Genomic DNA, 27,267 nt, shown 5'->3' on the forward strand with positions numbered 1-27,267 from the left:
TCCCGCAATGCAGGCAAGTTCTTTACCAGCTGAGCCACCAGGGAAGCCATAGAAAACACTGCTGCTGCTGCTGCTCAGTCGCTTCAGTCGTGTTCGACTCTGTGCGACCCCATAGAGGGCAGCCTACCAGGCTCCCCGGTCCCTGGGAGCGCCCCAACTCGCCCCGCGTCAGAGCTGCAGAAAGTGCGGCACTCGAGACGGTTTTACTGCCTTTAGTCCAGCGCCCCCTATCGGGCGCAGCTGCCATTGCTCATAATACTGTTCAGGCGCTTCCCGGCCCTCGAGACAGTCCCCGCTGCTCACCCTCTAAGCAACTTGACCCCTGCTCGATTTCCTCCGTGAAACCAGAGTAAGTGGAAATTCTGTCGCCCCTTCGAGGGTGGGACGAGCCGCCCGGCCCGGTCTGCTCGCTGTTTTCCCAGCCTGTTCTGAAGTTTCCTAACCCTGAACCCCGCCGCCCTGAAATGCGTGTCCACCTCTAGGGAGATGCGGAGGGGTTCGCATTAGCCAGAAATGGGAATTTCTAGCCCTCGGGCAGCATTTGAGGAGATCCTAGAGCTAGAAGTCCTATTTACACCGTTAAAGACAACGTGAAAGCATGCCTTGTACCCAACTGCCTTTTCCCGATTTTGTCTCTTGCCACTGAGGTGTGTGGTGTGGGTGGAGGTGACGCTGAGGTGTGTGTGTGAGAGGAGATCGCCTGGTGCCGACTGGAATGATATTCTGACTGGTGACATGTTTGTAGCTGTACCCACTCCCCCTCTCCTCACACGCAATCCGGGGCGGGGGTAGGGATGGGGAGTTGGGAAGACAAGTGTATTATGGGGAAGAAAGTTGGATCCGGAAGCCAAATGTGCGTTTCGGAGGTTGGAGCAAGAGGTGACTTGCGCAGAGTGGGGAGTGGGAGTCTTTTGCTCACCCCTCCCCTTCCCAGGTGGCTCTGACCCCAATGCGGGAGACTCCGGTTCGATCCCTGGGTCGGGAAGGTGCCCTGGAGAAGAAAATGGTTACCCATTCCACAGCTCTTGCCGGGAGAATCCCATGGACAGAGCAGCCTGGTGGGTTACTGTCCATGGGATCGCAAAGAGTAGGACACGACTGAGCGACTAACACACACACACACACACACACACACACACACCAGATCGAGGAGGGGGTCCCTGGAGTGGGGGTCGCGATGCCCGCGGGCGCAGAGCACAGGGCGAGGTCAGGGCCGCGGAGCGCGTGTGTACAAGTGTGTACGTGAGTGTACGTGTGAGATGCGGCCCGGCGGCCGCGGTGGAGGGTAAGCTCGGCAAAAATATGAATAATCAACACATCGCTCACACCTCCGCGGCGAGCGGAGAGGGAGCTGGCGGGTCTCGAGGGCTTTACCCTGCCGGCTGGCAGAGGGGGGCGGTGCTGGGACCATTAGGAAAAGACGCGGGTGGGGGGTGGGGAGCGAGGGTCGCTTCGGAGGAGCACATGTTATCTTTCTCCCTCAACTAAATCGAGAAGCCGAAAAAAAAGGGCCGGAAAGAGTCCCACTGAACTTTTTCTGTGTTAAGGCCTTAAGTTGCTCACCATTGTGTTGCCTTAGAAGTGGGACATCAGTAGGGGTCTTTGTTCCCTACTTATCAGCTGAGATGTCACTTGTCACCTCCCATCCTCATTTCATTCAACTGTAAAGTGGGGGCAAATAGGTCCGTCTTAAAGTGTGGCCGTCAAGTTTAAAGGTGAGAAAGTGCCTGGCTTCGCAGAAGTGCTGGGTAAACGTCCCCCTTGCGTTCGTTTGTATCTTCCTTTCAGCCCTATTCTGCGGGAGACTTGCTCGATTGGGTCTCTTAATGCGGGTCAATTCGCCTTAATTCCGAGGTGACGGAGACGCCACCGCCTTGGTGCGCAGCTTCCTCCTAAAGGGGTTGCAAACGGCTGGCTTACCCCAGCACAGCCTCAAACCCGGGCTTGACGCAAACGCCACCCTATCCACCCAGGAAATCGGGTCCCCAGGTGCGCGTGGAGGCCGCAACAGGCACTTCTTTCTCTGTGGATCACCTGTTCCCCAACACACACACACACAGTGGACCCTGCTCCGACGTCTGCGCTCCAAACGTCCAAACGCGTCTTCTGCTTCGAAAATTTGTTCTGCTGACCTTTCCGCGTCTCTGACTCCGCTCCATCGCTCGCTCGGCACGGCCGGAACAAGAGAACGAGAGGGAAGGGTATTTCTGAGAGGGTGAAAGAGCAGGAGAGAAAAGAAGAGGAAGAAAAAGAAGAGGAGAGAATGAGGAAGTGACTTTCTGGAGTTGTCGAATGTTAGGATAAAGCCCTCTGACTCCTTCAGTCCGTTTTCACTGGCCTGGGTGTCACATCGTGTGTCTAAAAAGTGTTTTTCGTCGCCTCAGTATTTCTGCAGCTGTTCCCGCTGGAATCCCTTTCACTCTGAAAAAATAAATCAAGAAGAGAATCTAAATTTTTACCAAATTGTCTTTAAAGGGCTCTGTTTGGTATTATGATGGAGTCCTGAAATATTTGTAGCACATTCGTGAATACAGTAGTTCCTGCCCCTCCCCCCACCCCGGGGAATTCTCATTTATGAAGCGTTCAAGTCCAATTTCAAAAAGAAATTTGGAGTGGAGTTGGTGGATTTGGATATTTAACTGATGCAGAGTTGAAATCTGAACTGGGGAGGGGGGAGTGGAGTTGGGTATTTAAAAAAATTATTTTACGAAGCATTGTGAGCTAAATATTGTCAGGGTTCAGAGTGAGCCAATCTATTTCTACTCAGACAAATAAAAATCAAAGGTGTTAACTAAAGCAAACAAATTGGAAAATTCACGTCCGAAGAGAGGTTTTCGGAGAGTGCTGCTTTTTTACATTTATAAAACCCAGACTGACCCTGCTGATCGAATTCCCTGGGAACTAGTAAGGCTCAGTTCGTCCGGTTGCTAGACCTAAGCGCCCAGTGTGTGTCTAGGGGTGGGGGTGAAGATCGGGCTCTGTGTGTGTGGAGGGGGTGGGGATGGCGGGGGGGGGGGGGTGTTCTCACACCTTCAATTTCATCTTTGGGCCATGCTGGACTAGAACTAGGCCCAGAGAGCAATTTTCTAAGAAAAATCTCGGAACCTCTGACCCGGAGGAGAGACGCGGCGCCCAGGAGACTGGACCGAGAAAGAGACGGGGGAAACCGGCCTTAAAACCAATCGGGAGGAAATTGAACGTATCGCACCAAGATGCAGATGTGAAATTTGAACGCGGGGGAGGGAAACACCCGGGGGTTTCTTGGGAAGAGTAAACAAAGGAGGGGACAAGGGGAAAGACGGAATACCACGACCCCGACCTTGGTTTTGTGTAACTAGATGGTCAGGAAGAATTTTAATAATGTTCATCTTGGATTTTTCTCGACCCCGGCAAGGGGCGGAACGAAGCTGGCTGGCCCAAGCCCCGGAGGCGCGCGTGGGCTCCGCACCCCCGCCGGGCCGGGCTTCCCCGGGCCGCAGCTGAGCCTGTCGGGCCTCCGTGCGGCTCAGGGCGGATTTTTTGTGGCGTGTTCGAAAAGGTGGTTTGTTCGGGGGTAGCCGGAGGCCATCGAGATGCGAGAGACCCTCCGGGCGCAGCCACCGCGCGGCTCACTCCATCGTTAACCAGCGCTCCTCCTCGGCGCGGGTGGCCGACTCTGCGCCAACCCCTTCCCCAAACCCACACAGACCTAATTAAACGGCAACTCGGGTGGCAGAAATGCTCCTTGCTTCCCGAAGGCTGAAGCGCCGCCTTTCTGGGCCCAAGGCTGCTCTCTCAGTTCCGTGCCCCCTCTACCACTCTCCTTGCGCTAGCCAGGGAACTCGGTCCCAGCCTAGAGGGAACTTGGTTGTCCGTGGCTCGAAGCCCACAGGGCCCGCAGCATCGTGACTACCGTTCGCCCCGAAAGCCCCGCGCCGCGGTGACGGGGAGGGCACCTCTAGCGCAGCCGGAGAGGAGCGGAGCGGCTCCCCGGTACACCCAGGTCAGGGTTCCGGGGCCACGATTTTTAAAACGGCCTCCTGGCTGGGGACTGAGGCCCCTGAACTTGTCTCTGGGAGGTGAGGTGGGGGCGCCCGCCTTGCAGGGTCGTCTGGTTTGGGGCGGGCAGCAGGGACCTGGGAGAATGAACCAATTCATTCGCTTCCTGAGGGGCATAATCTGGGTAGCAGCTGGTGCGGGAGAGAAGAGCCAGTGTCCTCGACCCTGGGTCTGCCCTTTAACCCCAGCCAACACGGGCCTCAGGGGCAGACGGTCCGGGCCAGGTCCGGGCCAGGTCCGGGCCCTCTGCTGCCTCGGGGTCCCTAGAGGCTGCGCTCCGTACCTTTTCTGGTACTCTGCAGGTCAGAGACCCCCTGGGGATAAAAAAAAAAAAATCGCCGGCCTCCTCCAAAAGTCTTGAGGGCCTCACGTTCTGTTCAACACTCTCTGCCAAGGAGCTCGTTGGCTCCTCTGGGCACGAACCGAGGATGAAGATGGGGGGGGGTGGTTACTTGAGGTTCTGAGAAATTTACAAAGAGAGTGGGGCCGGGGTAGAAGATTCCAGGTGTTTAGTTTTTGCAGGGATGAAATCAACCATAAAATCTGCATAAAACAGCTGAAACAAGAAGTAAGTTTCATCCTACAAAATTTTCCGCCCACCCTCCTTTCTTCTTTGGACATCTTACTTGGCTTTTGCAACAGTCCAGTTCCATAGTTCCATATTTTTATGCCCAATCGCCCTTCACCCCTGCCCTTCTCGTCCAAGGACACCAATCCAGAGCCCTGGGGTGGAGGTGCCACAGTCGACAAAAACCAGAGGTGGGGATTTCACAAGCTTTATGGTCCCCCTACCCACACCATCAACCACCCCAATCCCGGGATCCGGGTTTGTGTAATGAGGTTCCGCGCACCCTCTCCCCCTCCGCGTCGGTTTTCAAGCGAATCTTCGCAGTAGAGTCCCTTGCGCTTCCAGAGTGCGTTCGGTCCACTCAGTCAGGTCGCTGTTTGCTCTGGGCGTAGCGTGGAGGCGCAGATCCATAGCTTTCTCAGGAGAGCGGCATTTCTGAAAAGTGCGAGCTTCCTGTCCTCCCAGGCAAACGAGTTGCAAAGGTGCTGTGTCCTCTAGCGGCAAACTCTCGCAGTTCAACTGTGAGCGATCAGCTACACCTAAGGGATCTCGTCGGGAGTCAAGGCGCACTCAGGTTTGCGTCCTAAGTGTGTGTTGAGGGGTGGGGTGGGGAAGTCTCCAGAATGAAACCCAGGCTTTAGCCCGGGCCCTCTCGGTAATGAGGCTGGGAGGCCCGGGCACAGCCGCTCGAACTGTGCGGAACAGCTGATTTGTCTCCTCCACGGCAGATGGTCTTTGAGCACAGATTTGCATTCATTGTCTTCAAATCTGTTTTCGCGCTGGTGTTCTAGATTTCAGCAGCAGATCTATGCACAGATCAGAATACAAAAGGAGAAGCCAGAAAATAACACCCAGCCAGGAAGATTTTTTTTTTTAATAGGCACCGCGAGCTGCCCGGCGTAGTTAAAAAGCCTTCTACGGTTTCAGCTGTTTGGCGGAGCTTGCCGCCGCCTCCCGGCCCTCAGCCCGCGCGGCCAGCACCGTGGCGACCGCGAGCTTTGGGCAAAGTTTCCGCAACTGCCCCGCTGCCTCCCCGCAGCTCCTCTGCTGGCCCCCGGGGGCTTCGGAACTGGGGGTGGGGGTGGCGGCGGGAGGGAATGGGGACTGGAGGGAGCTCCCGGGACAAACGCCGGGCAGCTCTCGCACTCAGCCTGCCACGATCTGTCAGCAATCTCTCATCTGCACCGGGTGCAACTCCGGCTCGCGTCCGCCGGGGGGTATTTTCCTTAGCGCTCAGACCATTTCCCCCGACATCCTATTTATTTGAATAGCACTTGAGCCTTGTTCGTCCCCCTCCCACCACCCCCGACCCCGCTCCGCTTTCATTCATATATCCTTGTCTTTTAACGTGTAAACCGCTCACAAAATGAGTGTCACCAAGTAACTCCAGGAGACTCGAGAGAGCCCGTCCGGGGAACTGGGTTGCTCTCGGGAACGTTTGCACAAAACATTAAGTACATGTGGTCACATTCCGCTTCTTCATAGACCTGCACACAGAACCCAAGCAGCCCTGGGAATGAATACGCCTCCCGCAGGCTACGAAAGTCCGCATTTAGAGGCAGGCTCGCTGAAGCTTCCAGCTGCCGTGACCAGACTTATCCGGCGCGCACCAGCCGGCAGGGCCAGGCTACCCGACTTCAGGGCAAGACTTGCGGGCCCCCATCTCATGCACACACACACACACGGGGTTCGGTCTAAGACTCAGCGCCCGCAGCTTTCTGTCCCCTTTCACCTCCCGGACTACAGGCAACGCCGAGCGCGGCGCGCGCCGCCTAAGGACGTCGACCAGGCCTGCCCAGCGCCGGCCAATCCCGAGCGTCCATGCAAATGAGGCTCCTAATCGGGCCTCGGCTCCGCCTCCCGCGGCCTGGGGCCGTAGTAACCCATTCATGGGGCAGGCGCGCGGTTGTAACCCGGCTCCGCAGTGTTCGCAGCCACCGCCTCCTCTCGACTCCGGGTCTTCCCCTTTCTTATACTACTGATCCTGTTGGGGATTTTTTTTTAATTTTTTTAAATTGGAGCGGTGGGGAGGAGCAGGGAGGGGGGGTGGGGGACCAGGAGGAAGGGGAGAGATTAGGCAGCCATCAATCTCCTCCTGTTTCTCCCAGAACAGGTGATGCTTCAAAATTGTGATCACTTTCTGGAGGCAGCGCTGCCACTGGAAGGATGCGAGCGACCTAAGGCGGAGGGCCTGAGGCGGCAGATCTGAACTTGCGAAGGATATAACTCAAACTTTAGCTACATCAGCCCGCACCTCACGCGTGGAAGCAAAGGACAGGTTATCTTTTTTTATTTTCCCCCAAGAGAGACTCAAACTTGAGCACTTGATCCCGTTTCTTGGATTGCTTTTGGAGGAGACGGCTTGGTGGCAACGTTGGGAAAAAGCAAGGACAGCGTTGTAACTCATTTTTTTAAAGCGACAGTAGATAAGACTTTTTAAATGTTTGGGATCCAAGATACTTTAGGAAGAGGACCAGCTCTAAAAGAGAAATCGCTGGGCGCCGAGATGGATTCGGTCAGGTCCTGGGTCCGAAACGTCGGCGTGGTGGACGCCAATGTCGCGGCGCAGAGGTAATGGGACGGCCGCAGAGTGATTCTGCTCGCGATCTCTCGCCTGTTCCCTCTCTCGCTCTCACTGTCTGTCTCCGTGTGTCATCCCCATCGCTGGTCTCGCTCTCGCTCGTTCTCTCTCCTCCGCATCTGTCGCCCTGGCCCCGCGCGCTAGGGCTCACCCTCCGGCCGGCAGGTCGTTGCTGTTAGGGGAACACTTACCCCTCCGCCAACACTCGAGTTTCTGAACTGCCTGGGTTCCCCCACTCCTTCTCCGCAGACTACTCTTTGGGAGGAAAAATAACAAAGTAGTATCTGATGCTTCTCAGCTTGGTCCCCAGTCCTGGCAGGCGGGCCGGGCCAGGAAAGGAGAGTGAGGAACCAGACCGGCGGCCGCCGGAGGAGAGCCGGCTTCCCGGCTACTCTCGGGTTTCGTCTCGCTCCTTGAGAGCGCCTCTCCTCCCGCATCTTGTCGGGCGATTCCTGGAGGCCCGGAGCCCACGGCCAGATGGCGGCGGCGGCTGGAGGAACCGGAGAAGCCGGAGCGCGCCTGCCGGGGAAGGCAGATCCCCCGGGCGCCCAGGGAGGGGGCAGGCTGGAGGGTCAGGGCGCAGAAATAAAAGAGTGGACCATACGCACAGAGGCGGGGGTGAGGAGGGGAGAAGAGACTAAGCAGAAAAGACCGGGAGTAACAGTAGAAGGAACCACAGAGGGAAGAAAGGAGGAAAGGAGACGTGAGGCAAGCTCAGGGATCACAAGCCTCTAGTTATACGACTCCCTGAAGTTGACTTTGTTTTGAGCATCCTTGTGCAGGGGTAGGAAACGCCTTGTCTAGGCTGCCACCCCGTGAAGACATTCTGGTTCCCCTCCTGCATCACCACTATGGAGCTGAGATGTGTGGTCTCCACGACCTTGTCTGCGGGAGACAGCTCTTTAACGCCCTGGAGTCCACGAACTTCTTCCCATGACTGCAGCCTCTCTGTCGGCTCTCCTGGCCAACCCTCTCTAAGTCCCGACACCGCGCGGAGAAATGACTCCTGTCCAGGCCAGGACTCCAGGTGTCCCGGTTAGAGCGAAGCGGGCCGCCACCCTTGGAGGAGAGGAAGCCAAAGTCGCTTCGCTCGGGAGACCCGGACGGGAGGCAGCTCCCTCCCTTCTGCCTCAGCCCGGGGGCGCCAGTGTCCTGGAGCAGATGGCTCGCCACCGCAGCGGCGGCTTTCTTAGCCGTCTGGGGGACTCGCTGGGCTGCGGGCCGAGGGAAAACAGGCAGGACCGCAGAGCGGGTGCCTCGGCGCAGTCCCTTAGCCGACCTCTCAAAAGACACCTCCTCTACTTTCCTCCTTTCCCCGATCCAGTAATTGTTAAAGTTGAAGCAGGCAGTCCGATGGGGGATTCTAGTCAAAATCTTACACTCTTCAAAAGAGTGAAAGTACTCTCGCGCCCTAGGGACAGACGCCCGGCGACCCCAGCGCCCCGAGCAGCTACGTCCATCTGCTTGCTCTCCTGGGCGCCGGGTCTCCCGTTAAATGTGATCTGGCGGCCAGTTTGTCTCCGGCCGCGACAGGTCGGCGGGGAGGCGTGTGCACAGACTCAATAGGCTCCAGGGTATCTCCCGGTTCCGCCAACGCGGCTTTCGCGGTCAGCGGGTTTGGCCGGCGACGCCCAGAGATGCGGCTTGAGCCGGGAGACTGTCGGCTCCAGGCGAGGACGCGCTCTGACTCTTAATAACATTTCGGCTTCTCGCAAGTTCAGCAGTTCCAGGGGCGGGGTCCTCAGGATCACGTCGTCCATGGTGGGCCTCGATCCCTAGTACTGGTCAAAGGGGCTTGCGCCCTGCCCCTAGCCCGCGCGCAACTTTTCGGAAGAGCGAGGGAAGCAGGAGGTGAGGCCTCCCCGCAGGACTTGGCCTTGGCCTCTGCGCTTCCCGTCCGGCCCCCTCAGGGTTCTCGCCCACCGCCTTTCTGAGTGGTTTGGGAGGCATTGTGGGCAATAGTGCCAGGACAGGTAACTCCAATGAAGATGAAGGAAAAGGGTCACTTCTTTCAAAGTGATGAGGCTCTTAGCCCTTATGCTCCGGGCCCAGCTCCGAATACTGACCCAGTCAGGGTAACTACTTGAGGAACAAAATGGGGGCGGCCCGAGGGGACAAGACTTGGGCCGCTGGGGGTGGGGAGGACCCTCCGGGCTTTGGTCTGCAGTCGGGGTTCCTTGGTCTGTACTAAAGGCTGGAGATTGAGCTCCCGGGAGTGAGATGCCCGCAGGCTGGAACAGCTGTGACTCCTCTAAGGAGTCCCTGCTTCTTAATCGTAATAGAAGAAAAAGGCCAGAAGGGTCCAGAAATCTGGACCGGGGCCACGGACCCTTAACTCTCTGCTATGTTGCCTGGGCCTGTTTGGTAACTTCGTGTCTTTCTCTCTTTCCTCGTGTCCTGTGTCCCCACCGTATATCTTCATGCACAGCGGCGTAGCCCTGTCCCGGGCCCACTTTGAGAAACAGCCTCCTTCCAACTTGAGGAAATCCAACTTCTTTCACTTCGTCCTGGCGCTCTACGACAGGCAGGGGCAGCCGGTGGAGATCGAGCGCACCGCCTTCGTAGACTTTGTGGAGAACGACAAAGTAAGCGCAGGTCCTCTCTTCCCCTCGCGGGTCTCATAACTACCTCCTTGCAAAGCACTAAAGATCCCATCTGTCACTCCGGAGACTTTTCCGCTCCCATCAGGAAGGATGATAAATCGAGGCTTCTCACCCCCAGCCTCCTAAATCAGTAGGATTTCCCCGCACCTTCTCCCGCCTGCACCTCCCGCAGGGGCGCTGGTGGCTGCTCACCCGACTCCTGGATCATTAGCAGAGCGTGGTCACGGACTGACCGCGGAGCAGATATCCTTCCGACAAGAGCATACATAATTTAAACATATAGCCAAGGCTGCCGCTGCCCTTCTCCGGGTTATTTATTATTATTATTTTGCACCTGCGATCGCGTCAGGGTGGGTAAGATAGATACAAGGTAGAAACGCACAAAAACCAGTCTTGGCTTGCCGGACTACCCGCCCCAACCCTAGCCTTCTATTCTACTCTGGTTCCCACAGCAGTGCCAGCCCCCAACCCAGGCCAAGGTGTGGGCGCTGAATTGGAGCTCAGATGAATAGAATGTGGGAGGAAGGGAACATCTCTTGCCTTCTCTGGGCCTCAGTCCTCAGCTTCCTCAGCTGTACAATTCAAGTTTGGGAGCAGGCTCCTCCTAGGGTTCTTCTTGAACCTGGGCCTGGGTCCCTGAGTTCATTGCCCCAAGCCTCCGGTCCTGGTGGGACATGGCCAAATGCTGCTCTCCCAAGTGACAGGTCCTTTCCTTTCTGCAGCATCCAATGGGTTAGGTGGGGTCTGTTTAAACGCAGCATGGATATGGTGTCTGGTGGTCCCCAGTCTGGGGGTCGCCTTTCTGAGGACATTTTTAAGGGGCAGGGACAGACTGTTGGAGAGGATCAAATGCCTGGGAGCCTTGGAAAGTTTTGGAGCGTGGCCAGTGTCCAATGTTCCTGCCCTTTGACCCGGGCCTGGGCAGGGGTCTGTTCAAAGCTGCTGAGTGACCAAGAGAAAGGCTGTGGGAGTTGGGCTAGGGAAGTCCCTTTGCTCTTTTTATAATTTTGAGGGGATGGAAAGCAAGGGTCTCTGTCTTTTCAGGAACAAGGCAACGAGAAGACCAATAACGGCACCCACTACAAGTTACAGCTTCTCTACAGCAACGGTGAGCTCCTTGCACCCCCTGAGGCGCCCTCGCCGGCCTCTTTTAAGGAAGGCAGTTGACCTTGTCCTGGTCTTTGGCAGGCATCCTCCAGGACCAGGGAGAGCAGGGCTTTGGGAAGCTGTCTCCGAGCCAGGGGCAAGGGCTGGTGGTCTCTGACCCCAGGACGGCTCAGCTTGCACTCTGCCCTGGTCCCCCGGCTTCGGGACAGGTTTGGGGTGCTTGGGAGGGGCTCCCCAGCGCTCACCTCATGCCCACCCCATCTCCCTGGCAGGTGTCCGCACCGAGCAGGACCTGTACGTCAGACTCATTGACTCAGTCACCAAGCAGGTGAGCCTGGCAGTTCACTCCCCTCCTCCCCGCTCCTCGGCTTGTGGGCCCTCTATTCTCCTTCCTCCCCACCGTCCCTGTCTGTCTTTGAGATTTCCTGGGTCACTCTTCACAGCCCCTCCACATCAACTGATACTTTGTCTTCTCTGGAAAAAGATTTTTCCCCCTCTCTCTCCCTAATTGTCCAGTTTCTTTCTGGTTGGGGAGGCTCTGGGGATGGGAGTAGGCAAACAGAGGGATGAAGAGGGGAAGGACTTATTGGGAGATTCAGCACCCCCCCACCCCCACCACACACAAACATTCCCTTTTGCAACAATTATGTCCTCACTAGGGCAAACTTTTCTCTTGGTATTTTGCTGGAGTTAACCAGGCACAACTCAGGTTCAGTGCGAGCAGCGGGGACTCCTGAAGAAGTGGTGGTTAGAGAGAAGAAACCCGATTCTGTTCTCGCTCTAACGTCCCCTTTTCTTTGTCCCTCCCGGCCGGCGCCTCCTTCTCAGCCCATAGCTTACGAGGGACAAAATAAGAATCCGGAAATGTGCCGAGTTCTCCTGACACACGAAGTGATGTGCAGGTAAGGGCCGTGTTTTCCCGCGGGCTTGGCTGGAACGCGGGGCAGGTGAGCAGCTCCGGGCGCGCTGACTTGCCTGCGTCCCCGGTGATGACCTTGGCGAGTGGTGGCGTGCTTGGGCGGGCGGCCTCGCTGGGACTTGCTCTTAGGGCCGGTTGGCTGGATTTCCTCCTTAAAACTCAGATTCTAGGAAACAATTGATCAGGAGTCGAAAAGGCAGCCCAGAAGCACCCAGGATTCCACCCCTATGCATGGCACGAGTTTGCTCCGTGGAAGACCTGCCGTCCAGCGGTCCGCAGAACGCGGGGAGGGGCTGGGCAGGCGCGGGTCGAGTTTGGGATGGGGACTTGCCCTGAGCCTGTCGCCGTCCAAGGTCCGCAGGGCTCGGTTCCCGCCGGTCCCGCGCATTCTAGGGGTAGATGTCCATGAGGGGCCACTTGTAGAGTTACCGAGTCAAGGTTTTGGAACGACTCAGTCTGGACAGGCGAGAGAATCGAGCGGCCCATTTTGGGGGTGCTACCCCCTTGTCCCCCAGATGAGGCACCTGCCTGTGATGCAGGAGCGTTTTCTTCTTCCGGGGACGTTTCTTTCCCTAGATTTCCTGCTCCAGGGGAGTTTCTTAGGTCAGGATGAACTACCGGGCAATGGATGGGAGGAACTAGGAGAGAACCTCACCGGGTAGATCCGGGGTCTGGAGCAACAGCTGGATTTTGACGACCGAGTTGTAAAAGGTGCAATCTACCCGGATTCCTATACCATTTCCCATTTTCTTTTCTGAGATCAATTCATTTCATTTTGGGTCCTTTCTTCTCCTGGACCAGAAGAAAAAAAATTTTTTAATAGAAGAAATTCATCTGTACATTTATTCATTCTTTCAACAAATGTATATTGAGTGTCTAATATGTGCTAGTTATGGGGGATCCCACAGCAAAGGAGAAAGGATATAGAAAGAAAACTCTGGGAAGAAGTGGTTATTTTACTATAAACATTTCAATGTTTATATCCACACAGGGTTTTCTTCCTCCAAAATCTCTGATTGGAGAGAAAGCCTCAATTCTTTCATACTCTGCTACTGCTTCAGTGAATGTCTTCCAACATCAGCCTTGCTAGCTTTGGGTAATTGCAAGCCATCTGATTTAGTTTGAATTGTTTTATGGGCAGCTCCTGGCGGTCTCGTCTCCCTCCTCACCCAGTCAGGAAGAAACCATTACAATCAGACGTGTTTGTTTTGGTTTTGACCAAGTATTAGGAAAACAAACTTTGCCAACTGCAAAGTTCAGCTCTGTCAGTGGCCTCAGCTGAGGGATTGAGGGTTCCCTGCCTGAGTAGTTGGGTGAGGTGTGGGTAAGCAGATCGGTACTCCGTTATCCCAGGGTTCCTTGATAGGTACATTCAGAAAGAAAATACAATTCCAAGGTGAACTTGCATGTGATACCTAGGTTAAATAGTCAGAACGTTTTGATTTGGTTGGCTAATTGAAGGGTGGGTTTTTCTCTTTTAAATTCTTTTTTCTACTTTCAAACATCTTTGTCAGGAGAGATTATCTTCTTACAAAAAAAGAAAACAAAACCCAAGTCTGGCCCATTGTCTGACGAATTATACCTATCACTTTAAATAATACTTGCACACCCCATCCAGCTGTAGTTCAGGCTGACATTTTTATTTTTAAGCCCAATCAAATCCACCTCATTTTATGCTGTTTAAGTAGCAGCATCAATTTTTAAAGCCTCTAGTTTAGTCTGCATTAGTAACACAATATAAAAATTTAATGTACTGTAACTTCTCTTCATTTGAGACCTGGGAAGATGCTCTGCTATTTTCTTCCCAAACTAGAATTTAAAACACGTATTAATTATGGGTAAATAAATGATCCATGGAATGGGTATTGTGTCTGTATTTGTGTGTGTGTATGTGTGTATATGTGCGAGCGTGCGTGCGCGCTGGGAGATGAGCTGGAGTGATAGATTTGGATATATCTGAAAGGGAGGATCCCATTCAATCTGTCAGTCAGAGCTGGTTGACTCTGCAATCAGGAAAAAAAGTTCCCTCTCCCATGTTTTGAGTCAGTTATCACAGTCAGTGATTAAGGAAGGAGTCAGATGAGCCCCATTTCTCAGTGGGTACTCCACATACAGAGTTTCGTTTGCATGGTATTTGTGGCATACCTGCAAATCTTCCTGAATGCTTTTGTTCTGTCACCTTTGCTTAACAACAAAAACAAACAAACAAACAAACAAAAACTCATGAAGCAATGTTTTGCTTTGGGGGGGGGGCAATAAAATAAATCTCTTTTAGGTATAACTTTTCTCTCCCTTCCCCAGTTGTCTCCACTCCTCTCTTCCCTGCTTCAGTTCATTTTGCCAATTATTAGCAAGGAGAAATCTAGTTGTTATGTCGCTGCCAGCCACCCCTGTGCCCTCAATGCTCAGAGGGTTAAAAGATATTATAATTTGAACAGAAGTCGTCTCAAGGCCTACAGCTGGCTAATAACAGAGTTGTATTGAGCCGGAGCAAACCCCACAGCTGTGACTTTTTGCCACAAGGCGCAGGCTAGACGGGGCCCTAATCAGATGGGCCAGCCGGGCAGTGGGGCCAGTGTCTTTATCGGCCAGATGGTGTGAATTTAGACACTTTTGTTATGCAATCGCAGGGAGGAGTTGGGGAGAAGAAAACAAAACAAAAGCTACCATGCTGTGCGCTTATTTGAGTTTGAAATTAGAGACAGATTTTTGAAAGTTGAGGGTTGAATTTTAAAAACGATTTTGGAGGGGAAAGGGCACACTGGCTAAGAGTTTGGCTGGCTGGACACTCTATGCCCTAGACTGGCGCTTTTTCCCCTTTGCTTATCCCCTATCTTGATCCCTTTCTGAAAAATGCAGGTAAGATTCAGCCTTGGGATAAAATTTTTCCTATTCCCCACCTCTCATCCCCAACTGGTTTGATTTTTTTTTCCTCTTTCCTTCTCCAAAGGTCCCACAAGGAGATAGGGAAGGTAGACGAGGCCTGTGAGCAGGCTGAGAGTATTTCAGGTAAAAGGTTCTCCAAATAAGGACTAGAGTAAAATAAGCCAAACCATGCCGAGTGAGGAGCGGAGGAAGAGCTTTCATTTTCATTCATTAGGGGAAAAAAGTACTTTAGAGCTTCCCCGTGGAGTTTAGAGACACAGCCTTAACCTAGTGCAAGTTCAGTTTCCTCTTTGTTTCCCATCTTTTCTTATTTTTCAGTCTTGTTCAGTTTTTTAAAAATACTTTTGGACTTACAGTGACTGGCTTGTTAGAAAATATCCCTAAGAAACCTTTTAATAACAGTAAGTGAACCTGAAGTTGGTCACACAGGCTTTGTGTCTACACCGAAAAGAAGGGAGATTTGAGCTGGTTATCTGAGTAATTCAGGGACCTGGTCCTTCATGTCAACGCCCCATGTCCCTGATCTCAGAGTGATTGTTTGGGGAATGTGAGTTCATGGAAGTCTTATATTCTCTACTTCCCTTTGCTTATGTTACTGTTGCTGGTTTGAGGACTGAATGTCATTTAAGAAACCAAATAAAGAAAAACCAGGACATCTTGATGAGCCGTTTTCTTAAAAAAAAAAAAGAATTAGCTTTGGCTAACCCAGAGAAATTTGATGAAGGTCTGAGATGGGGTGAATACAGTCCACTCCTATAATTTTTTTACCTTCACTATTATAGTCCAACAGCTGAGTGCTTGTTGCATCTTTTCTGAGTGTTAACATTAGAGATTGTCCTTAAATATGTTACTGTTGGAAAGTGGAAGATTGGACCCTAAAGTTTCTCTGCATTTTTCTTGGAATATCATTTCCTTCCCTGAGTGGATTCCCCACATTGTATTTCGCTGGCACCAGGCTTACATTTTTATCTATTTTTCTTTTCCTCCAGAGAAAGTCCCCACGGAGAGCAGCTGAATTCAGCTGAGCAATTTTGCAAACTTACTTGGCTTCCTCAGAATCACTCCTTCTCAAACTAAATAGATTGGCACATTCCGAATGTGTTCTCTTGTAATTAGATTGTACTTAGACTCACACACAGATTCAGGTTGGGTTGACCTGCTGGTGATGTCAAAGAAGAGTCTCGTTAGAAGGTCTTCAGATACCTAGCGTGGATAGGATTTTTGAAATTGTCTTGCTAAGAAAAAAGGGTTTGTTTAGGCCGCAAAGGTATTATTCTGATGATGTAAGCAATAGAAACAATAGAGGTGGGGGATAGGAATTGGGAGGGAGGTGGGGAACAATGATGGGATGGGTAAGGAGTTGGGAAAAGAGACAAGGGTTTTGGGAAGTGGGAGAGCAGCTGGCCAGCATTTTTATTGGTGTTAATCTTGGGATGGGCTTCCCTTGTGGCTCAGCTGGTAAAGAATCCGCCTGCAATGCAGGAGACCTGGGTTCGATCTCTGGGTTGGGAAGATCCCCTGGAGAAGGGAAAGGCTACTGGGTTGGAATTTTCAAAGTTAATACTTAATATAATTTCAAAGGCAAAATATTATTTCAGAAAGTTTCAGCGGCAAATGCTAGCATCTAAGAAAGTTGAAACAAGCTTTCTTTTACTTCCTACTAATTTGATTAAATTTCTCCAAGCCTTATCATGCCCATTGGGTGAAAGTTTTTTAAAGCATATCTCACATATTTTTAACTTTTGGAGAATGGTAGAATTGTTCACTGAAGAATCCACACATCCCTACGTATGACATACGAACTTGAAATGTCTTTTTAAAAGTATCTGTTTGTTTATTGATAGTTCTTTAGAGGATCAGAGAGTGCACTGTGGAGAATCAGGAAGCAAATCTAAGACTGGGCTGGTGTTGGGCCTTTGGGTCTTTGCTACCACATGGCTTCATCCTTTTCCTTCATCTGTTGCCACTTTTGAATTGAAGGAATTTCATAGCCTCGTGGACTTCTTAAACCTAGAAGGGACTGTAGATAATCTAGTCCAACACTTTAATTTCATGTATCAGGAAGGCCAAGCCCAGAAGGGTTAAAGAGATTTGACTACACTCATGCAGCTGACTAATGACAAAGTTGGGTTAGATGTCAGAGCTCCAGTCCCCACTTAGCCAATCCTTCTATTGTGCTGCATCATCTTAAACCATAGAGAGGCTATCACAAGAAGGGCAACACTTACACAAATTTGGTTATTGCTGGTGTTTATGAGATGTATTCTCCAAGTGGTATGGATGATAGTGCTGCTTTTATAAGCCACGTCAAGACTATGTCCTTTACCAACTACTGTGATGGTGGACCATGTGCTTGGATGAGCTGAGAGAGGTATTTAAAAGTCTGTGGTCCTCTAGAGTCTGTCATACAGAGTGAAGTCAGAAAGAGAAAAACAAATATCGTAGATTAACGGATATGTGGAATCCAGGAAAATGGTTCAGGTGAGCCTATTTCTAAGGCACGAATAGAGACACAGACGTAGAGAATGGGCATGTGGACGCAGCGGGGAAGGGGAGGGTGGGATGGACTCGGAAAGTAGCGTTGACATATGCACACTCCATGCGTAAAATAGATAGCTGGTGGGAAGCTGCCGTGCAGCGCAGGGAGCTCAGCTAGGCACTTTGTGAAGACCTAGAGGGGTGGGATGAAGAAGTAGGGTGGGAGGGAGGGCCAAGAAGGAGGGGATATATGTATACCTATGACTGATTCACATTGTTGTACAGCAGAAACTAACACAACATTATAAAGTTATTATATTCAAATACAAATGATTTAAGAAAAGATTTAAAAAATTGAAGTCTGTGGTCCTGACAAGGAGCAGACAGGCAGTATGGGGATGTGATTTTCCTGTGCTTCTGGCCACCCAGCCTCCCTTGCTCTTTTCATATTTGTTTAGGTCTTCCATGCCTTTTGGAGGGGAGTGTTTTGTTCTCTTTAGGTCCTACTGAGTCCTTCCCATCTCCATCTGTTGTATTTGCTTAGGGCCCCTTCTTTCTCTCTTCATCTCAGATGATCCCACAAGCATTTCTCCAGTGGTACCCAGTACTTTGCCAGATGGTAGAAAGGAAGTCTCGGGAGGCAGAATTTTCAGGATGGGACCTACCACATGCTAAGTTCCATTTCTGTTCCAGACCTGGTGAAAATGATTAGAGATATCTTTTTACAGTTCCCTGCTTAATTTTTTCCCCCCATTTGACAATGCACACCATAGTTCTGGTAATCTTCCTTCACCTTTAGAAAATGATGAAAATGAATGAATAAATGGATGAATGAATGATTATAAAGTACAGTGAGTTCTGTGAAGAAAGTTGTTATGTAATTAAGGTTTATAATAATTCAGGCAGCTACTTGGGGTCTTTTTTTTTTTTTTTAATAGCTCTTCCTTTCCCTTATTCCTTCTAGTATTTATTAAGACACAAAGATCTAAAAATATATATAATAATAAAATCATTCAACATGGAGCTGGAGGTGACCTTCTAGATCTTAAAGTCCAAGTATCCATCATTCAGGTTACAAATAAAGCTCTGGGGAAAGTTGTGATTTGCTGAGAATTACCAGTTTATAAGTCATAAATGGAGAATTTGGATGAATAGTCTTGGGCTTCATGTTTAGTGTTTTTGAACATAGCCATACATTCATGCTCAAGCAGCTGATAGTTAAGCAGCTACCAAGAATGTACTCAATTTTGTGAATGTTCTTAACATTGTATGCTCACCGTACTTTCTGGATTTTAACATGTTTCATTTACTCTTTTCATTCCTTCCCAACCTACAGTCGGTGTTGCGAAAAGAAAAGTTGTGGCAACCGAAATGAGACTCCTTCAGACCCTGTCATCATCGACAGGTAGGGGGAAAAAGTGATTTTTTTATTTTAAGCATTTCTGGTTTTTCTCTTTTAGAATCTCAGCTCTGAGTACCGATCACTGGGCTTTGCCATAAGGTTGGTTGCATGTTACCTTCAAGGCATGGAGCTGGTCTGACACGTGTTTTCTTGTTTTGGTTGGCGTTTCTTGGAAGAAGCCAGAACCTTCCTTTTTGAACAGATGTCTCTATCTTTTCCAGGTTCTCTGACTTCAGCCTAATGGGAAACGGTGGTGAAGAATGCCATTTCTCCCACCGGGCAGAAATAGGGTCTCATTTAGTTTTCTAGAAGAGGCAGTGCAGTTTCCTAGAAGAGGCAGTGCACCCGAAGTTACTCGGTCACTTCCTCATCACTCTCTGTGATTGCTGTTGGGCTTGAAGACTGTCAAATTAAATTATAGTTTGGGGATGATGACAAGCTTTCCATTGCACAGGGGGAGGTTCCTTTCTACCACAGAGGGTTGCATTCCAGGTCCTATGTTATGTTCAGAGTGGAAAAGATTCTTTGGGACAAGATGCTAATACATTGAAATGTGATTTCGGCCTCCTCGGCTGTATGTTTTTGTGATTGGAACCAGAACTTACAAACCAGTAAAGAAATACCAAATTAACTTCCAGCAATCATGTAATTTTTAAGAAATCCCATATTCCCACCCCTAATTTTTTCTCTTTCGTTAAAAAACGGAAGAATTCCCTCTTGCTTCTTTCTTTGGGTTTTTGTGTTTCTAGACAGGTCCTGAAATGGATTGGAGCGGCCACAGTCTCTAAAGTTGTTATTCCAATATTCCAACAAATTCTCAGTTGGGAGAATGGAACCTCTGGCATTCTTCCCAGAAAGCCAGCTTGCTTTCTTTGTGGAAATTATAGCATAGCCCTAGGAATGAGGAGGCTGGAATTCTGATCCTATCCTAGCTTCTGACCTTGGACACAGCACTCAACATCTCTGCTCAATGATGTCACAGAGGGTATAGAGTTGGAGGGTATGGCTTGCTGTTGGATGTTGCAGAAGGTTGCTAAAATATACATGGCAGTTTTGCAATATTCCCTGAGATGCTTGGAGGAAGAAGACAGTCAAGTAGGAAATGTTTGCTGGATGTATAGAGCGCCTTCACCATCTTAGGAGGTTTAAGTGAGACCCATTTGAGGGAGTTCTTTGGAATTCCTTTAGTTTTTCTGAAAGCAAATAGAAGCTTAAAATTAATAAGTTGTAGGAACTCTGTGGGACCAGCTGTCTTCCTCGTTTGATCGGTGAAAAGGCTGAACTCAGGAATGGTGATATGACTTGCCCACGGTTACACATCTGGTTGGAGTGAAGCTGGTGCTGGGACACAGCTGTCCTCACTTCTGGCCTGTGATGCTCTTATTGCCACAATCCTTTCCTCCCAGCACTCTCTGTCCCAGTTTATACGATCACACGTAATATAATTTCCCAGGCTTCCCTGGTGGCTCAGTGATAAAGAACCCACCTGCTAATGAAGAAGACTCAGGTTTGATCCCTGGGTTGGGAAGATTCTCTGGAGAAGGAAATGGAAACCTATGCAACCTGCTTCAGTATTCTTGGAATCTTCATTAGAATCTTGTCTAATTGCTCTTGACTGTCTTCTGGGCTTCCCTTTGCCTTCTTCTCTTCATTTGTGGAAGGGAGAAGGTATGAAGGCAGAAATCCCATGGAGAGAGGAGCCTGGGGGGCTACAGTCCATAGAGTTGAATAAGAGTCAGACACGACTTAGTGACTAACAACACAACATTTCCCAGCTTCCTAGTATACCCTGGGGTGCTCTGGAGGATATGAAGCCTATGAGAGCAGTGTAGACACGGATCTAGTCCTTTCCAGCATGTTCACTGAGTTCACTTACCTTTGTCTAGTCCTTTTTTTAAAACCAACTTTAGCTCCTCTTTCAGGAGGTATTCTAACCTCATGGTTGTGATATCTTTTCTTCTAATAAACACCCCATAAACCAGCTTTAGAAATGTTTGCAAACCCATAAATGCCTACCTGCACCTTACATCTCATAAGCACACATTCTAAAGACTCTGCATTTAGTAGCAGTCCTTTCTCTAAGAAACTATGTATAGCCCGAATGCAAGGAGAAAGAAATACGCTATGTTTTCTTCCCATGTAATACACATGTTAATGTACATAGGCTTTTGACATCTATGGAGAGAAAAAATTTTCAGGTTATGTGCCTTCACTGTTTGTGCTAGAACACTTTAAATTCTTCTGAGAAGGTGGAAATTGTATTTTAGCTGTGTCTTAAGGAGCTTTATGTGACGCTGGCATTTATTTTTATTAGCTGGTGCACAATTAAACAGCCTGACGATGTCTCTGCGTCGCTTGTAATATGTGTTACTCCTGAAATGTTGTGCATCTGCATGTGGAAACATGCATACCAAAGGGTGCTATAAATTGACCAGGGATCAGGTTTTTTTTAAAGAACTCATCTTGTTATAAACAGATGCATTTGTTCGGCTTCCTCATCAGAGAGCTTTTGTTTGAAGATACTGCTTGTTCCTCTATTGGAATCTTGTCTTTTTGTTCCTGACTGTCTTTGGGGCTTCCCTCTGCCTCCTTCCTTTCATTTGTGGACGGGGAAGAGGATTGAAGGCAGGCTTCCCTTTGCCAGAGGTGGGATGGGTGGCTTGTGTTATCAAGCAGTGCCTCTGGTCCCTGGGTTCAACACCTGCCACCTTAGAGATGTTTAGATAACCCAGGAGCTAAGGGGTTGAGATAACCCAACAGGTGCTAAGTAGTCTATTTTGGATTTCCTCTGAGTAAATATAGAACTCTCTTCTTTGCCCTCGTTCCTATACACTGACTAATTATCTCTTCCTCCTTCTCACTCCATCTAACCAGATGCAGTTAATTTACACTATCTTTGAATTTCTCACACAACAGCCACGTTCCACTCTGACTCTAGGGAAGCCGGTTTATTCCCTTGAAATTGTGCAAGTTGGCGAGGAGGAAGGGACCCTTCAAGACTGGTTCCCAAACTTTTCACCGCCAGGGACCCCTTTTATTGTTTTCTTTGCAGAACCAGGTTCTGCAAGATTTTGCCTGTCAAGCTGCAATGAACAAGTCATAATCCAGCTGTAATTTAATTTTTATTACTTGAAGATGTACAACAGAATGGGAAGGAAAAATCTCATCCCAGAAATGCCCTTGATCTTGGGACTTTCCTGGCAGTTCAGTGGTTAAGACTCCATGCTTCCACTGCAGTGGGTAGGCGTTTGATCTGTGGTCAGAGACTAAGATCCTGCAAGCCTAGTGATACAGCCAAAAATAAAGAAATAATTTTTTTAAATGTCCTTAATCTCATCAATGGAGAAGGCGATGGCACCCCACTCCGGTACTCTTGCCTGGAAAATCCCATGGACAGAGGAGCCTGGTAGGTGGCAGTCCATGGAGTTGAGAAGAGTCGGACATGACTGAGCGACTTCACTTTCACTTTTCACTTTCATACATTGGAGAAGGAAATGGCAACCCACTCCAGTGTTCTTGCCTGGAGAATCAATCCCAGGAATAGGGGAGCCTGGTGGGCTGCCGTCTATGGGGTCGCACTGAGTTGGACACGACTGAAGCGACTTAGCAGCAGCAGCAGCAGCAGCAGCAATCTCATCAATAGCCAATCAGAGTTTCTGATTGGGACGAGAACTGCTAATATTACCACACTAACTTGATAGACTGCCAGCTCAAACATGAAACAACCTGACTTTTCACTTAGCCCCACTTGACCACGTCCTGGGCAGACAGTCCATTTCTAATAGGCTATTTGAAATACGACAGATAGCTTCCTCAACCTCATGGCTCCTTAACTGAAAATCGTTGGATTTTTACAATGGGGCATCCGCATCAGAGACTGTGTTCTCTGTTTCCTAAGACCTGGGAATTTTTTTTCCCCTGCCTATGTGACTGCCATCCTTTATCTCTCTAGAAACATAAATTTAGTTCTTATTTTCAGTTGTCTTTGAAGCATGCTTTTGTGAATTCTTGGGCAGCCACACCCCTTTTCAAAAAGCCAGGCCAACACACAGCCTAGTAGGACTTGCTGCTAAATCACAGGTCCCCAGCAGAGCCTTCCTTCTGTGTAGAAACATGTGCACAGCGTGGCAGTAGCGTTTATTCATTTTGAATATAAAAATCTAAAGTTTCTATCTGAAAGAAAAAAAAAAAACCTCAACAGAACAAAACAAAACAAAGTCAACAATGAAAACATATTCCCTACTGAGGTCTTCAGGGTACACCTTGTCCATAAAGATCTCTGTGTGGTAAATAAAAATAAAAAGACTCACACTGATTTACATTTTGGGGTTTCAGATGGTGGAGGTGGTTTAGTTGCTAAGTCATGTTTGACTCTTGTGACCCCATGGACTGTAGCCCATGAGGCTCCTCTGTCCATGGAATTCTCCAGGCAAGAATACTGGAGTGGGTAGCCATTCCCTTCTCCAGGGGATCTTCCCGACCCATGGATCGAACCCGGATCTCTGGTGTTGTAGGTGGATTCTTTACTGTCTGAGCCACAGGGAAGATCGAACCCTGGTCTCCTGTGTTGTAGGCGGATTCTTTACTGTCTGAGCCATGGGGAAGCCCTTGGTGGTCCATGGAAAGAGGATTTTAGGCACGTTCTCACTGACTTGGGAGAAGGATAAAGAGTGTTTACTGTTCTTGTTCTTGTAGCCTCATGAAAAGTCAGATGAGAGGAGAGGACAAGCGTTCTTTTTGGATATTTGTAGGCTGCCTCTGCCCATGATATTTTCTGTTAAAAGGGCAGCTCCAACCTATTTCTCACATGATAAATATCCCAATGTTTTGTCTTTGTATCTTGGTCTTCTATATTTATGAACTCTGCTTCTGCTTCCAGAAGGACCATTGTAAATTTTGATGGTTTTTGTTTATTTTATTTTTCAAGAAGCCAAGCAAACATCAGAATAACCTTCATTCAAAACGTTTATGCAAAAGGATCTGGTATTTATTTGCTCATGAGCGGTTTTTCTGATATTATCTCCCTTTAAAAATTAAAAAAATTATGGTAAAATATATATAACATAAAATTGACTATCTTAACCATTTAAAAATGTATAGTCTAGAGGTATTAAGTGCATTCACCTTGCTGTGTAACCATCACCACCATACATTTACAGAATTCTTTTCATCTTCCCAAATGGAAACTCTGTACTGATTAAATCCTGATTCTGCCTCTCCCCTCTCCCACTGACTCCCATAGGTACTTCATATAATATTTTATTTATCCTTTTCTGACTGGCTTATTTCACAGAATCCTATCCTCCTTAGGCTTCCTTCATGTTGTGACTTATGTCAAAATTTCTTTCTTTTTAAAGACTGAGTAATATTCCATTGTGTGCTGATGCTACATTTTATTTATCTGTCCGTGGACACATGGCTTGCTTAAGCCTTTTGGCTCTTGTGAGTAATATTGCCATGAACATGCTTGTACAAATATCTCTGTGAGTCTCTGTTTTTAATTCTTTTGGAAACATATCCAAAAGTTCAACTGGTACATCATGTGATAAAGAACTGTCATGCCAGGTCCATATTGGTTACTTCATTTTACATTCCCAGACGCAATGCACAAAGGTTTCCATTTCTGCCATATCCCCACATCACTTGTTATTTGCTCCTTTAGTTTTGTTTTGTGTTTTGATAGTTGCCATCCTAATGGCTATTAATTTTGTTTTCTTTTTTCTTTCTAAGTGATCCTTTCTCCTGCCACCATCTTGGTAGCCATCTTCATCTGCTGCTCTCCCTATGGTCCAGGCTTCTCGTTTGCCTTTTCCTTGCCAACTGGTACATGCTCTTCCTGCTTCTCTATGCCTCACCGACTACCTCATTCACTGGAGAAGTGTCTGGATCCTCTTTCCTCTGGGCTGTATTTGTTATTCCTCTATCCATGTATCACTGAACTCTGCAAAGTGTTATTGGTGGAAGGGGAGCTCTCAGAGCATACCTTTTGGAAGTAAAGCCCTTATTGACTCTCCATGCATGCTAGAGGGTGTTGCCTTAATTCTGAACACTGGAGTTTTCCTTTCAGTTAATTTATCAAATGAAACTCCATACTCATCTATTCTTGATTTGTGATATAGATTCTACTTTTAACCTCACTGTCCCTTTCAGCATAGAAACAGTACTTTAAAAAAATTATTAAAAAATTAATAGTTGCTTTACAATGTTGTGTTAGTTTCTATTGTTAGTTTCTACTTCCTGGCAGGCTCCTCTGTCCATGGAATTCTCCAGGCAAGAATACTGGAGTGGGTAGCCATTCGCTTCTCCAGGGGATCTTCCTGACCCAGGGATTGAACCCACGTCTCCTGCATTAGCAGGCAGATTCTTTACTGCTGAGCCACCAGAGAAGCCCAGATCACTGGCCTCTGAAGTATCATTGAACTTTGAGACTGTACAAGTCACATTGAATGGTGTGACAGGTTTGATGGACTATCGGTCCTCAGAGAGACAGCATGGTTTAGCAGGAATGGTCCAGGACTAGGATCAGAACACCTGCTCTGACCCCAGATCATTTAGTAACTTAGCTGTCTAATGTCACAGAGGTCATGAGCTGCCTCCCTAAGCCTCAGTTTCCCTATCTGTAAAATGAAGTGCTATGGATTAATGGATGACCTTTACATTACCTTCCAGCTCTAAACCCTCTGCTTCTAGCCAAGGCCCAGATTTGGGTGTCAGACATGCTAATTCGTCCTCCTCACTCATCAGTAATTTACAGGAGCTCTTCACATGTGCCATCTCTGCACAGACTCCTCATTGCCAGGGTAGTGGAGTCCAGTGCTGTGAAGAGTCTACGAAATCGTGGCCCTTAGCTCTTTTTTTTAACAGTGAAAATTCCATTCTCTCCGAGAGGTTTAGATTTTCTCACTAAAAAACACAGATTATTTAACCAAAGTGAAACATCATTCTCTTATACTCTTCTTCCTTTGTTTTCTAGTAAAACCTTTGCTAGTTTCTTGGCCGTTTTGGGGAGATGCAGGTAGGAGAAGGACTCCTTTACTTTCTGGTGTAGAAAAATGTCCCTGTGGGTTGAAACACTTAACTAGATGACAACCTGAGCCAAGTGGTAAACAAGAAACAGGGTTTCCTTTGAGAAAGTCATTCTCCTCCTCCTGATTAAAGAGCTGGAAAGTTATGATATTCATTTCTGTAGTTGGGTTAGTGTTTTTTTTTTTTTTAATTAATTTTATTTAAAATTTTCCTCCCCAAACTCCCCTCTCCTCGAGGCTGCCACATAACACTAAGCAGAGTTCCCTGTGCTGTTCAGTAGGACCATGTTGGTTATCCACTTTAAATATAGCAGTGTGTATATGTCCATCCAAAACTCCCTATCCCTTCCCCTCATCCTTCCACACTAGTAACCATGAGCTCATTCTTCAAGTCCATGAGTCTGTTTCTGCTTTGTAAGTAAAGTCATTTGTATCATTTCTTTTTATATTCTACATATAAAGAATGTCATACAGTATTTCTCTTTCTCTGTCTGACTTACTTCACTCAGTATGACAGTCTCCAAGTTCATCCATGTTGCTGCAAATGGCATTGGTTCATTCTTTTTAATGGCTGAGTACTGTTCCACTGTTTATCTGTACCACATCCTTTTTTATTCATTCCTCTGGGTTTTTAAGAATTATACTGACTCCACTTGACTGACCAGTCTTCCTAGACTTCAGAACTTCAGCATTTGACACAAACTAGGCTAGACGTCTATACGCTGATTCACTCCCTTGTTCATTCATTTACTGACTTTTTTTCTGTAGTTCAGTTATTAAGCAAACATTTGTGAATCCCTGGCTCTAAGACACCATCAGGGAATACGACAGGCATGATTCTACTCTAATGGAGCTGACAGTTTAAATAATCACACAGAGAGAAATATATTTACAAACTGTAAAACTGCTCTAAACACTAGGTGAGTGGGTGCAAGAGAGGTTTCAACTTTTCAGTCCCATCATTTATTTCTCCAAAAATCAACGTGAAATCAAGATATTTGTTCCATCACACAGGCTTGAATATGCCCCATCGTCTCCCTTTGCACACATCTGTCCTGGCTGGAACCCCCACCCCCAACTTTCTGCCAATATAAATCTGATCCCCTTTTTAAGACTTCGTTCAGATTCTACATTTCCAAAGATATCAATTCTTGTAGTCAAAGTCTTTTCCCTTGATATGTGTCGCATAACCTCGCTCTTGTTAGGATGTGTGATGTTGTTCTCTCTTTCCCTGTGTGGGCTTGCCTTACATTTCCAACTATATTGTAATTCTTGGATGTCAGACACCATACGTCTCTTAAGCCTTGACTCTAATATCATTAGCTCTGTGATAGTGTTAATAGTATTACCTCTCCCGTTGAGTTGTTTGTTGTGTTAAATCATGAATGTGTGTATGGTGCCCATATAGTACATGATGGAAGAGAATCTTTTAAAAAAAGTCAAAATAATTATTAGCCTTGGTCTCTCAGTGTCTAACCAGTGGTTCAGATACTATAGACACTCAGTAAATATTCGTTGGCAGATTAATCTCTGACTGCCGGACATCAGAGAGTTGAATCACTGAGTCTTTTGCCAGTTTCTATAGGACCTTTCGTGTAAGCACTTGTATTTGACAATCACTTAGCAATCTCCCCCTTCAATGACCGAGTGGTACAAACCA

At 48.5% G+C, this 27,267-nt stretch overlaps 1 protein-coding gene across 1 annotated transcript in view; it reads left to right on the forward strand.

Moving 5' to 3' along the window:
- Window positions 1-6,683: 6,683 nt before the first annotated feature.
- EBF2 (EBF transcription factor 2) overlaps window positions 6,684-27,267 on the forward strand; it is a 220,796-nt gene continuing 200,212 nt past the window's right edge. The window contains exons 1-6 of the mRNA XM_070375498.1: window positions 6,684-7,177; window positions 9,616-9,772; window positions 10,835-10,898; window positions 11,170-11,225; window positions 11,726-11,799; window positions 18,517-18,585. Of these exons, the coding sequence (XP_070231599.1) occupies window positions 7,047-7,177; window positions 9,616-9,772; window positions 10,835-10,898; window positions 11,170-11,225; window positions 11,726-11,799; window positions 18,517-18,585 (551 nt within the window). The 5' untranslated portion in view covers window positions 6,684-7,046. The remainder of the gene's footprint in view (window positions 7,178-9,615; window positions 9,773-10,834; window positions 10,899-11,169; window positions 11,226-11,725; window positions 11,800-18,516; window positions 18,586-27,267) is intronic.

The sequence above is a fragment of the Bos mutus genome, chromosome 8 (assembly GCF_027580195.1).
Source record: "Bos mutus isolate GX-2022 chromosome 8, NWIPB_WYAK_1.1, whole genome shotgun sequence".
Lineage (NCBI taxonomy): Eukaryota > Metazoa > Chordata > Mammalia > Artiodactyla > Bovidae > Bos > Bos mutus.